The 14,478-nt window shown below is 38.7% G+C and overlaps 1 protein-coding gene across 1 annotated transcript in view; it reads right to left on the bottom strand.

Annotated features, from left to right (window-relative positions):
- The window catches only part of PIEZO2 (piezo type mechanosensitive ion channel component 2), a 236,222-nt gene that overhangs the window by 150,659 nt on the left and 71,085 nt on the right, over positions 1-14,478 (bottom strand). The window contains exon 3 of the mRNA XM_031058868.1: positions 2,447-2,489. Within this exon, the coding sequence (XP_030914728.1) occupies positions 2,447-2,489 (43 nt within the window). The remainder of the gene's footprint in view (positions 1-2,446; positions 2,490-14,478) is intronic.

Below are 14,478 nucleotides of genomic sequence, written 5' to 3'. Positions count from 1 at the left end.
CAGTCAGATCTCTTGGTGCCACATTGTTTTCCAGGATATGAAGACAACAGTAATGTAAACACTCTACTGCTGCAGAATAAACACCATGTAGCCACAAAGCAGAGATGACATCACCTGTAAATTATATGGGATTAATTTTCTGCAGTGTAAACTGACTGTCTATGTCTCCTGTTCCTCAATGCACTCTAAAACTGTTTGTTGAGAACAATTAATGCCTTCCGGTTTTAAAGCAAAGATAATTCTTCCTTAGGGCATTACTTCATGTTTCACCTTTTGTGTATCTAAAAATCTTGCTTCCTCCCTCCTGAATGAGAATGTTCTTGCTCCAACAACACATTTAAATGCTATTGATATTTCAAAGCTGACTCAGGTGTGCCTAAGTCAAAAGCTTGCAGAGAATAAAATTTTAAATAGCCAGACATGCTTCTGCTGCTTTTTATATAAATAAACACAAGAACAGCTGTATTGGATCAGAGCTAACATAGATATAGCCCACTAACCTGTCTCTCTATTTGTGGCCAAAAAGGGATTCCTACTGAAGAGAATAAGATTAGGAAAAGGATGTAGTGATACATCCCCAGAATAAACTCTCTGCTTTAAGAGATCTGCAGACCTGAGATTTCTACTTCTGTGATTGCAAGTGTGATTCCAGCATCCAGGTACCACATACAGGAATGTGTTTGCTTTGGAAGCTATTCTTTAAGATACAAAAAAGTAATGATCTTAAGCAGTGACATATGATATTAAGAAAATATTACTATAAAGGAGTTAACACTGAACTCCACATATATGTTTCTCATTAACCTTTTACTCAACCAATTTGAGAAGTTGTAGATCCTCCACACCTTGTGTTATAGGCCAGACTGGATGGGGCTCTAAACAACCCACGGCAGGGGGGTAGAAACTGAATGACCTTTAAGGCACCTTCCAAACCGAGCTATTCCATGATTCTATAATGTATTCCTGTCATAAAAAATATTATGTTAAAAATACAGGTAGGATAATGGATATTACTATTTTTAAAAATCCCAAATCTTAATTGCTGTATCTATATGAAAGTCTTTATCTTCCTTTTTTTTCTCCTTGCCAGTTCTCTGAAAAAGCTGAAAAGAGAACACATTTGATTCTATGACCATGGCAAGCAAAGTACACTCAAATCTCCACTTCATCTCTGCTAACTAATATGCTGCTTCAAATAAAGTAACCCCAGAGTGACAATCAATCTCTCAAGGTGCAGAAGTGCCGTTTGAAAGCCTTTCTGCTTTTCAGTCTAGCGTGGCAATAATGGCATCTGCACAGAAATCCCTTCTACATATTTGCCTCCTCTCAGGAAGGCTACTCAGCTGTGATTTAGTCTATCAATAATTCTCCATCCTTTATGTGGTATATACCTTGCATATACACAGCTAGCATGGATTCTTCTTGTTTTGAAACATCTCAGAAGTTGGAAATTGCCATCACAGAACTTCTAATGAACTCAGCTAAAAAGATGCTGACCTTATCCATTCTCTCTTTCAAAACAGAGACACAGAGTATCAATTCATTCTAGAACTCCTCAAAACTTTTTTTTTTTTGAAGGAGAGAAGCAGAGCCAACAGATGCACCTAGAGAAGCTAATTCATAATTTGGGTGATGAAAGGTTTATTGTAGTGTCCTGTGGTATCACGCTGAATGAAATGATCATCAGGAACTAAAGTAGATGTAACTTGGGGGGGAAAAAAACAGCCTGTTAAAAAAAAACAACTTTTGAGGACATCAAACTTAGCAACTGAGTGTTTAATTTTCAACAATATCCAGAACTTGAAGCGGAGAGGAGATTCTTCTGCTTACTCTTTGTAGAAGAATAAAGACAACATTGAGCATCTGAATCCTTCTTTACTTTACGTCACTCTTTACTGGACTTGGCCTTGTTTAATTTACAAGACCAACATGTATTTCTGGTATGATGACCTTGTGGCTAAGTTTGTCTGCAAGAATTTCTTGCACTTGAGGAATGCTGCATATTGAATTTTCCTCTGATGCTAAATAGATCTCTGCCAGCTTTGCACCTCTTTCAACTTAATTTACTTTTGTCAACTCATATGTCAGAGATTAGAAGTTTCATGGAAAGAAATATGAGTGGGAGCAATATTTTCATTCATAAGTAAGACTTGTGGCCAAAAGGTGTGTCCCTTTTTTAATACCAGAATGTGGTATAGTCACCAGCAAACCACATGATGAGCCAAGTTCATATAATGAATAAATTGCTTCAGATTGACTTGGGAAAGAGAAGAGGACACAAACAGAAAAGCTGAGCACATATGTGCATGACACTGCATGACTTCCACTCTAAATTTGAGGTCATTGATACATTAAATCAACTAAAATAAATAACTGTGTAAATTTTCCTGTGCAGTTTTTCCTCCTTACCTTTTTGCACTAGTAAGGAAATAAATTTACGGCTTACCTTTCAAAACCAATCTGCCGTAATGTTTTCTCCCATGTCGAACCTGCACAAAGAGGAGAAAAAACAAACACCCTCAGTAAAGAACCTTTTTTGTATGAACACTCTTTTCCTTTCCCTGTGCAGCTGGGATTTGTATATTAAGGAGATTTTTCCACCCCTAGAGAAGTACCTGTAAATAACACGTGTTTTCTCCAGAGTGGAGAACTGTTGACAGAAGCTACCACTGGGTGACACAACAGTGAGAGGGGTATCAGCCTACATAACTTTACATGGCAGAGCAGCTATAGTTCACTGCAATTCCAAGGGTGGTCTCCTCTGCTAGAGCAATGCGATCTGGAAGCACTGAGCTGGCATCTCACATCATGCACTCTTCACATTTCAGCTTTTCACTTTACTGTAGTGTTCACCTGATTCTTGCTGAAAGCTTTACAGCTCCTTCTGAAATCCAGCCCTTTTACTTTTAAGCAAAAGCATGAACATGTATTCCTTCCTTATTGTTTAACCCTTCATACAAACAGCTGCAAAGGAATCTTTCTCAAAATTATCAAGGACTCAGCCCACAAACTACTCAAATGTCCAGACTCATCCAAAGAATTGCCCTCAGTATTTTTGATGCACTTAATACAAATTTTACCTAGATTTTCTCCAAAATAACTCCCCCACACACTTCAAGCACTAGGCATTTAGTATTCAGCTTTTCGTAGATTTTTAGCTTGTTGCCATTTTTTTTTTTAACTACTATGAGGTCATTATAAACACAGGCTACTAAGAGCACAAATATCTCAAGTCATGCAGGTCTGCTTGGCAAATGTGTAGGAGGACATGAAGCTGCATAATAGTTTGCTCTCTGTCCTTTTGTGCTGCTGTGGGAAATGCAACAGGACTGCATGCTGTGTAAGCAACTACAGCTCTTATTGAATGATTCATCTCAGTCATTCATTGAATTCTCAAAATCAGAGAAGTGACAAAAATTCCTGTTGCTGATGCATTCCATCACCTAAAGGGAAATATAAATTAGGAACAAAAAGATTCCCTGTGAGTGACATTAAGCAGCATTTTTAATTGCCCCCATTCAGCGCAAAGCAGGCAGAGATTTCAGGCCCATATCCAGCAAAACACAAAGCAGAAAGAGACTTCAAAAGCAAGGTGGAGAAATCTCTACCTTCACTCTATGGGAAAAAAAAGAAGTTAAATTCTGTTCTGGAACAACTGAGCAATGTTGATTGTTTGATGAGTAGCGAGAGCTTCTACTGTGGCATCTCTATTTGCCTGAGGTGGGGCAAAACTTCTGCCTGCACAACTACATAAGACATTACACTCATCACACTGACTTAATATTTTATGAAAATAAGTCCTCTGAAAACACCTCTAAAGCAGGACAAGAAATACCCTCACACATTTATTTCAAATAAATGTGAAAAACAAAAATAACGTCCAGCACAACAAACCATAAATGACTGAGATAAATAAAGACCTGCTCCATTAATGTATTCCCCAAACCCATTGTATTCTGCTCTTCTCTGGAATGTAACTGGTTTCAAACAGCACCTATGAATCAAGCCATTGTTAAAAAGATGACTATGCCACTCCACAGGTGGCAGGGCAGACACAAGCAATTCTCCATATATTTTATGCAATCCTTCTGACTCTGGAAGAGTAGCCAACTCCGAAGATTTGAAGAGTGTTGAAGAAAAGAAATCTCAATAGCCCTTACTAAAGCAAAGACCAGTACTGACATCTTTGGTCTGAGTTTCTGTGCCTTCCACTGTTATGTATATGTACATATAAGTATGTATTCATATATATATGAATTTTTCACCCCATGATTGGCTACACCTCATTTGTAATATATAGATAGAGTCCTACTGGAGAGAGAGGGTAGAGAGAGAGAGAGAAAGGAAAAAGGCTTTAGAGGAAAGGGAATTGTGTCTCCATTGCTTAGAAATAAACTTTTGGCTGCAGCTGGCCACCAGAATACTCTTTGAAATGCATCTGACTCCTCTGAAGCAAAGCCTGCCAAGAACACAACTAACATTTCATATTAAAAAAACAAATCTTTTTTATGGAGTCTTATTTTAAAATGTTTATGATCTAAACATTGGGTTTTAAGACTTGCCAATTCCATTCACAATAGTATCAGCTTCTACCCCACACTAAGAGCCAAAAGTAAATACCCTGAGGTAACAGAAGCACTAAAAAGAATAGCGCTATTAAAAGTCTAGAAAACCTACTATTTGATTTAAACCTTACCCGTTGCTTCCAAAACATAAAACAGGGTTATATCACATAATTCTCATTAAAATAAAAAAAGGAGTCAATCAAGAATTAAAGACTTGATTCTGCTCCCAAGGAAATCAACAGGAATTTGGCTATTCAATTCAGTCTTTCTTTCTGCTATGACTGGGGAAAATATTCACCCCTTGACTTTCAGAATCAATCAACTACTACACTTGAGTTACTAAGTTAAGATGGCTTCCCTTTGCTTTCTTTTTTTTTTTAACACCACCACAAAAATACCATGACTGTTTGTAAGAATGCCTTAATCTGGTACCCATGTAATTAAGTTTTTCCCAAATATTTTCTCCAGAGTGCCCAACCATCCTCATTTATTCCAAAAATTCTGTTTCACATTAACAGCTCTAGCTTCAATATTCTTCAAAGAGATGAAGCATAATGCACTTCCAGAATTTCTGCTCACATTTAATAGGAGCAACAGTAACATGCATACCATGCCCACATATGTGCTCAATGAAATCCTAGCATACGAATCAGAGTATAAGAATCAGAGATTTAATAAGATAAAGTCCAGAACATCTTCCTTAAGTCAAAAGTTGCCTTTTTGACAGGTAGGCTTTCATTCACAAGGCAGTTGCCATCTTTAGTTTGGCTTGGTTACAACTCTCTGCTTACTATGAACTTACTAAGGATGAGAGGACTCACACACCACTGCTAGGTTGTTCACCTTTACAAAACATGAAGGTGCCTTGCTGCTGAAGTGCACTCACAGGGAAAACACACAATGACATATTCATGGCATCACAGAAACATGGAATACCAGGTCAGAAAGGACATCAAGGATCATCTGATCCAACCTTGGGCAAAAGCACAGGCTAGACAAGATGCCCCAGCACCCTCTCCAGCTGGGTGTTAAAAGTGACCAATATTGGGGAAGAATACTGGGTAAGTGATTTTCATCCTTTTATGGAGGTTGCACAACTATTCACCTTGAGCCATATCATGCCCTATTTGCCATTGCTGCAGAGATCTGTAACTGCTGAGGGAGAAGTTTGGCATACATTGTAATTGAAACTCATGCCTCCTTTGCCATTCCCATGCACATGTGCATGAAGGTCCCTGTGGATCCTGTAGTCCCCATGGCTATGTGCAGTGATTACCAACAGCTTGCTTCCTTCTCATTTCTCCATAGTGGCTACTTTAAGAACTACATGCCTGTGCCTGACTCTGCTCTTGAGGCTTTCTAACAGGAAGAATAATAATTCCTGCATTCTTTTCTCACTGTGATCTGACATAAGGACCAGAGAGGAAAAATAGGGCTTAACTGAACCAAAAGACAGTGTTTGACATTTTTCAGTAAGCATTAGGTGAGCCTGTCAAAATTCAAGTATACAATCAGAACTATATGAAGGTCTCCAAAGACTGAAATAGGAAAAAAATATCTCTTAATTCCATCTATCCAAAGTTAAAAAAGGTTTTTTCTGAGTCTGTCCATGGGATGTCACAGACAGTCACCCAGACTCTCTGAAGGAACGAGCAAGGTACCAGACAGACCCCATCACACTTAGCTCATGAGTGACATGCAGCTGTGATGTACATAAACCTGTTATGATACTTCAGAAACAGGCAGATATTCTTGCAATAGTAACTTCAGTGATCTTTATCCTAACATTTTGAAAGAAAAGAATTTCAGAAAAACAGCAGATTTTGTAATGATTAAAATATTCCTATCAATTTCAAAACTTTGATCTTAAGCCTGTGACACTTACTAGTATTTTCCAAACCATGGGGAAAAAAAAAGGGAAAAAACCCTTTCACATATTCAAGAGATACAAAACAGAGGTACAGAACCTGTGACACTTACTAGTATTTTCCAAATCATGGAAAAAAAGGGGAAAAAACCCTTTCACGTATTCAAGAGATACAAAACAGGTACTTACTCCAGAAATGGAAAGAAACACTTTGCGAAACCTTCCATTGAGGGTGCCACTTCTCTCAGCTCTGCTTCTCAAACAACAGAGAACAGGGCAGAAGTTTGCAGAGTCCAGCCCAGCCAGACTAGTTGGGGTACCTGAGTTTCTTGAATGCACACCTTACAGCTCTCAAAAAATTGAATGAACACATTGGCTTGTCCCACTACAGCTTCTTCACACATACTACGTAAACCACTCGAGGGTCTGCAGCCAATTTTCAATGGATTGGGAAACACTGCTCTGCTGTGAATTCTCCTTTATCACCTCAGTACTTACTAACAAGTAACTAACAAGTGTTACCATTAGTAATGAGCTGAAATGTTCACACCTGATAAAAACTGCCATATTCGGAACATACTTGTTTCAGCAGCTTCATATATTACTAACAGCCTTTACAGTTGCTTGTTCCTAGTAGCAAGCTTCTATCTTCTTCCAAACAAAAACTAAAACAACTATGTTTTTTTTCCAAAAATCCTACTTTTTTGTTGCTTAACAAACATAAAAACACAGGTTTTGTGAAACCAAACAGTAGTTTTGACTAGAGAAATGTAGGTGGCATAGGGAAGGACTTTTTCTTACTTGCTGCACAGTACCATAGAGGTACTGTCAATATTTACTTACTCTTGGCTGTCCAATAGTTAGTGACATGCAACGTGACTCTTTCAGAAATAATAACTTCTGTCATGTGAAGGGCATTCAGATAATGCTACCTTGGCATTTAGCATCCATCTGTCTATTTTGAGAAATAAAGCTCTCTTACACTTCCTCTTCCCTTGATTCAAAGTACTTAGCCTGCACCCTGCACTCATCACTTTGTAATTTTATCTCTAGTCTATCATCTGGGATAATGACAACACTTTATTTCAGCATGAGATCTCCTAGTACGGCATATTACTACTCTGCTGTGCTCATGCTTCAGAACTGGAGAGTGTTTCTTGGGCAAATTTTTTACCATGCTTTGGTTTTTGCACAACAGAGCAATCTTTGAGGGCACAGACTGGATTCCTTTCACATTAAACTAAAGCACAGCCCAAGGACCCAACTGCTGTGTTTGAGCCACCAGCTCTTTTTCTGTCTGCATGACCAGAGCAGAGCTAATCCACACTCAAAACACATCAAAACATGGCAGACAAGGACTCTGCACCAAATGCTTCACCCCTAGCACACTGTGCTGCTTGCTGAGACAGATGCAGCTCACTCCACCACTCCCTGTGCCTGTCTGGGAGTGTTCCCAGAAAAACTTCCCAGTTACAGTCACCCTGAGGGGTGAAGGGGCAGGTCAGGGTGATCACCCTTAAGATTATTTTCTGGGCTGTATTATATTCACTGTAGTGAGCAGGAGCCTTTTTATTGCTCTGAAGTACAAGCAGAGCTCAGCACTGTCACACTCCCTATAAAACCCCAGGGAGCCAAATGTGTAAGGCAAGACAGCAGATTACTTAATTTTTAAAGCAACTCCTCAAGGAGAAGTAAGGGAAAATCTGGGCTGCTACAGTTTGCTGTGCATGCTGAAGAGACTAAAACCACCAGTAAAATAGAAGCTTAGGGCCAATGGCCCAGGATTCTGTCTAGATGAAGAAAGTGATTCCTGACTACATACCAGGAAAGAGTCATATCAAGAAGAAAGATCAGATGTTGCAAGTCTTTACTTGCCTTCCACTCATATCAGCTTTCAACAGATTTTTTTACTGAATAAAGAGCACAAATTTGATCCCTTCACAATAATGTCATGGGAAAGATTTACTGCGTATTTTCTCCTCTGAGGAAAATAATAAATTACTATCGTGAGATACAAAAATTGCTTTCCAATAAAAAGAAATCTTGACTCATTCCATGTTAACCGGAAAAATAATCATCATCAAAAATGCTAATTCTCCTCTGAGGAGATGTTATGAGTGGGAACTTTTACTAATAAAATGAGCAGAGGAGGAATATAGAGCAAAGTGCAATAGTACAGACACTACATTTGTGTGTGTGCACATATGCATATTGCTTTAAGGTGAGCATTAAGAAGACAACGGCCATGGTATCGTGATTAGCAGCTGCTTGTGAACAGTCACCTCTTCCAGCCTGTGGCCCCCCTGGGAGCTCTGGGGCTCCAGATATGTGTGAGAAGAGCTCTCACACAGAAGTGAGGACCCTAAAAGCAGCTGCTTCACAGGCCTAATCCATATTCTTTCTTTTTCTAAGTATCTTGATTAGAACTGGGGGACTGGGGAAGCATTGTTTTTTTCTTAAATTAACCATGTAACTTAAGATAGACAACACCATGTGAAACACCCCTTAGTGCACCTGGGATATAATTGATCCAGCATCTTGCTGCAGGCTGGGCCAGATCCCAGCTCACTTTGCTTGATGGTAAAACCTGTGTCCCTGGGCCTGATGCAAAGTCTATAGAAATAACTAGAAAGACTTGCATTGAGTTAATGGGCTTTGATAGTCTGCTGAAATGAATAGCAATGAGGAACAATAAAAGAAAAAAAATCAGTCTCTACATGTGAAGATGACCTGATTATTAAACAGCAAGTTAAGAGATGTGTGGGAAAAAATAATGACTTGAAGAAAATGTGGGAAAGTACTTTCTGCATTTTTTCTTCCATGAAAGATTTGTTTAAAATGATACACAGATAACAAAGCAAATTTAAATTGGCTGAATTGCTTCACATATTTTTTAACCAGCTTTTTCACAAGGATGACAGGGGCCCTAATTTTTGTAAAAATCATGACTTCTTTTATCTGCTTAGATATATCAGAAAAACTTACAGGCAATCTTCCCCTGCAACACACACAGGCTTAAAACCACCCTTATTTTAACCTCATTTAATTTCAAATTTATTTTCTCAATGAGGCAGCAAAACAGCAAAACCCAAAGCACTAGAATATCCTTGGGGAATGTATTCCTGAGGAAACCCAAGACAGCTAGCTAATGGAAAGGGCTTTTTTGCTTTTGTTTAATATTTTATTTATCTATTTGTTTGCTGTAATGGTTGGTTAGTGGGTTTTAACCCAAATTTCCAAGGATGCTTCAGATTTGAATTTGTTCTGCCATCTTTTATTTTTCCTTTTGAAATAGAACCACTCCCCTTTCCCCATCACTGCAGATTTGAATTTGTTCTGCCATCTTTTATTTTTCCTTTTGAAATAGAACTACTCCCCTTTCCCCATCACTGCAGACCACTTCAAAAATGGATGAGGAAAAGGAAACAATGTGCAGAGCAGAACATCGCAGGTTACCAGCACAGAATCCCACTAAGGGAATAAAGGGTAACAAGTCAGATGGTCCTTAGATATCTCTTATTCTTTTTTACAGCAGAAAACAGTGTCAAGGCTCCAGGGAACAGCTTCAAAGGAAGGCTACTTTTCCTGCTGCTGCCATGGGGGATGGCCAACCTTAAGCCAGAGAGTCACAGAGTTTAAGAGGATCAAAGTTTGCTCCAGACCTTCTGAACAGGACAAATAATAATTTAATGAGTCCTTTTTCAAACATGGAAGACTGGCTTTGCTTTAGTTTTCAAAGTAAAAGAAAACTTGTATTAAGTTTTATTTTTCATAAGCCTGAAGAAAACAAGGTTTTTCTCCATTTCCATTGGCAGAAAAATTCTCTTGTCTCCTATTCCAAGCAACACTGCTCTGTCTGCTAAGGAGCATCTCAGAGGCAAGGTTTTAACTTCAGAGTGTGACAGGCATCCTTCCAGCCTCTAGAGCTACCCTCTGCTTACTTTTATGGTAATGTAATATACTGTTATGAATAATAACATCAACCTAGTTTCCTGCAGTGTTGAATGTGCGCAGCGTACCAGCATGAAGAATTTGCTTTTCATTGTCTCATTTTCTCTTTTTGTCTCATCTGAAGGATGAGACAAAAGTGGGCACACGATTCATTTTCTCTTTTTGTCTCATCTGAAGGAGAGGAAGTGGGCACACGATTTTTCATGGATTTTTCAGCATAGACACACAGGAAGGGGGAAATAAACAAGAAGTGTGTCTGCAGTAGCACGTCCATACACAAGAAATTATGGATGTCTTAAATAAGAATAGGAAACTGGGAAATCTTGCACAGAAACAAGAGGGACATTATGACAACAAACCCCAGCATTCCAGTGGTGGCATCTTTGACCCCATGAACATACTGCACAGCAGGTAAACCATGCTTTTTCTCTGAAATTGCTTTCTGGTTTTTTTAACATTTTATTTTTTTCATAAAGTTACTAAAGAACCATTTCATTCACATTATTGCCCTCAGAGATTAAGGAAATTTTTGCACAGTACAATGAAGACAGCAATTTGTTGCTGTTAGGCATAAGGTCCTGCCCACATTCTCAGCTTTCAAAAAAAAAACAAAAAAACAAAAACAAACAAACAAAAAATAAAACCTACCCCAAATTTTTTTTCAGTGACTAAAATGATACAAATGCTGTGGGAAGGAAAATATCTAGAATAAACTTCAGAATATAGGCTTGAGATGTGTACAAACTTAGCACACCACCTTCCAGAGAAGCAGAAAGCAGCACTTTCAAACCCTCCCTCTGTCTGCATGCCATTAAGAGAAGGCAGCAGTGACTGTATCCAGCAGCCAGACATTCAGGGCATGGAAGCTGGCTCACTCCCAGAGATCCCTTCAGAGAAGAAATCTGGATGCAGAAAGGATGTGCTCCTCTGGGCAGTAGTGTGAAACAGGCACACAGACTCAAACAATCAGGATAGGGCAATGATAGCAACAGATGTTATTTTTCCTCCCTAGAAAATATGAAGATTCTTTATCTAGTTCAGCTGAAAAGTACAAACATGTAAGCACTGAACAAAGGGTTTCTTTTGGTTTAATTTGCTTCCTCTTTGCAAAGCTAAAAATTCTGAGATTTCATTCAAATTTTCACAAAGCTCTAGTCTGTGAGATCAGAAAGAACAATCTGCTCTCCAGCTCCCACTCGTCTCACTGAAGACAGAGCTGACTTTGTAGCTATAAAGGTGTTCAGAGAAAGCAAAACTGACAAAAGAACCAGGGAAAACAGAAGGCAATGAGGTGCCAGTCACAGGCTCAGCCCAATTCCTTGCTTCCAGACATTGGTGTTTTGCAAACAGTGCTGCCAGTTACTGGGAGAGGAGTCCATACAGACAAGGGGGTGGTGAGGAGGAGTTTGGGCAACTCAAACTGGTGAGACACACCAACAGCAGAGAGACCCCCCCACCCACCCCTCTCTTTTCCAACTCACAAGCACACAGCTTTCAGCACCCGCCCATGCCAGGAGAGACACAAGTCATGCACTTTGCCACCTGCAATCTGCTCCCCTGGACATCTGGAACATCTGCTGGATTTCAGTGCCACTGACTGCGACAAGAGCCAAAGGAGAGCATTCCTGATCTGTGCTTTGATCATGACCTGTGGAACAGGTGATGCCTGTACTAGAAGTACCCAGCCAGGTTTCATAGGGGTCCAGCTCTGTGCGATTGCTTTTAGATTCATCTATAATGGACTGGAGGATTACATTCAGTGTACTAGGAGCACTTAATTAGAATGCCACAAATAGCATGAGCACTGTCAACAAATTAAAGAAATCCCTGGGTTGCCTAATAATTTCCATTTTTAAAAGCACTCCATGCTTTTTTTTCTGTGTGCTTTAAACAGTTTACAAATAGTTTGATCTTTCTACAGTTACAGGCTTAATTAGGAGTATTAAGAGTAATTTCTCCCCATTTAGTTTGCTTGGCTAAGTCTTAGCCAAAAAAACTCAATAAAAGCACTGAAACCTTTGCCATTCTCACATGCTATTAGATGATAAGAGTATTCTCACACTTACTCAAGTGTGGGTATTTTGTCCTCACTGGAATGTGTTTAATTTGAGTGCTTCACTAGGGTATTAAAAGAGTCATACCTTTCGAGTGAATACTGAAGAGAATGATGAGCAGCAATAGTTTTCTACTCAGCAGGGATTTACATTTGACAGAAATCATGGGCTGTTTAGACGTGTGACTCTCAAATGCATTCTTAAATCATGTGCTTTATTTATTCACGTGCTGCTTCATTAGAAGTGATATTACATCAGGTCTAATAGAAGAAGGACAAACACTTTATTGTTTGCTTCTTTTCAAAGATGCACGGCCAACAACAGCAACACTTCAAAGCTGCTGCCTGTTGGCAAGTTTTCCCAATCCAAGCAGGTCTGAAGAACTGGAAGGTCCCACAGTGGGATTAGTATGTCAAGTGATGGAACACAGGTGCAGAATTAGAGAATAAGCAGTTTATAAAGCACCTCCAAGTGTGCATTAAAAAACTTATTGGAAACATTCTTGTTCTGCTCAAAATAATATGCAACAAAAATGCTACACTTTAAGAGAACTTGTCTGAAAAATACTGGCCCACTTCCTAAAACAGTCTCACCCCAACCTTTCCTCTGCATCAATTTTACAAAACTAATACCCCGAATATACAAATCTGGGCATCTTGGCAAAATTTTCCACAAAGAATAAAGGCTATTAAAATTTCTTGTCTTTCCCAGCTGAAATGCATTGAGTATTTTTTATGCAGTTGCAAATGTGAGCTATTCACAGCACTGGGGGACAATGAACCTGTTACATTCTGAAATGAAACCAAAGATACAAAAAATATATTTGGTAGGAAAATGGGCTGGAGAGTATAAAAGAGAGATTTCTAACAAAGAACAAGTCATATATAAAAACAGTGACTTCTATTGAAAAGAGATGCGAATGTAAACGTTTGCATTAAATCTAAACTTAATTTAGATCTAAATGAATCTAAGCTTCAGTCATTCACTTTTTATCTGCAGTGATTTCTTTGAAGACACTTTGCATGAGAAAAAAAACCCCACAGTCTAAAACCTTCATACCACCCTATCTAACTACTAATTTGGAAAGGAAATTAAGTGGTGGAAATAATAGTAATTCTAATACTACAAATAATAGTAATACTACTACTACTACTAAATAAATTCTACTATTAATAACAAATTCTATGTCAACACTTCAGTGCATTTGTTTTGTACAGTCAATGGATGTAAAGCAGTAAGACTTCCACAGGAGTCTCAATAATATTTCATCCAACTTTAAGAATTATATTTTCAGGGTAAATTTCCTCAAGCTTTTACACTTTTGATGTCATCACCATATCTGCATAGGACAGAAGGACAAAATGATGCCTAATTGGTTCTGCTTATGAGGGAAGAAAGCTCCCGAGAAAAAGGAACTATTAACAAAGCACATGAAGATGCAAGAGGGGCTCCCTTCCAAAGGATGCTGCAATTGTTGGTGCTCACAGATGTTTGCCTTATAACATCTGGTCTCTGAAATCAGGCTGCAAAGCAAGATGATACTGAAATACAGTCAAGATCTCACATCTCAGGCCATCTCAGAGAAAACCTGAAAAGCTCCAACGTTAGGCACATCTACCCATACCTAGATAGCACCCACTGGCACATCAGTGGAGGTTTAGTGATTAAAATTGTATCACCAGGACACATACTTAGAACATTTAAAGTAAAGAAACACATTAGTTCTGGGACATGTAATCCCTCCAGAAGATTCAGACATCTGTAACCTCACAAGGACCAACTTTCCAAAATCTGCATATGTTTTGGTTTCTTGAGCATCAATTTGATAGTAATGTTATTCATTCTTAACAAAAGAGCAACAAACAAAAATAGGGTCAGTGGATGGCTTGGCAAATATCAAATACAGTAAAGCTTCCAAGCTACCGGTCAGGCTAGAAGAGTTGTGAGCAAAAGTAAATACTACTTAACAGATTTTGGAGGTCTCTGTGAAACATTCTCTGACTGCTGACAAATTTTGTTAAGTTTTAGTTTTACTATCAAC

Source organism: Geospiza fortis, unplaced genomic scaffold (assembly GCF_000277835.1).
Source record: "Geospiza fortis unplaced genomic scaffold, GeoFor_1.0 scaffold100, whole genome shotgun sequence".
Lineage (NCBI taxonomy): Eukaryota > Metazoa > Chordata > Aves > Passeriformes > Thraupidae > Geospiza > Geospiza fortis.
The sequence above is the reverse complement of the archived record's forward strand: the minus strand, read 5'-3'. Positions and strand labels throughout refer to the sequence as shown.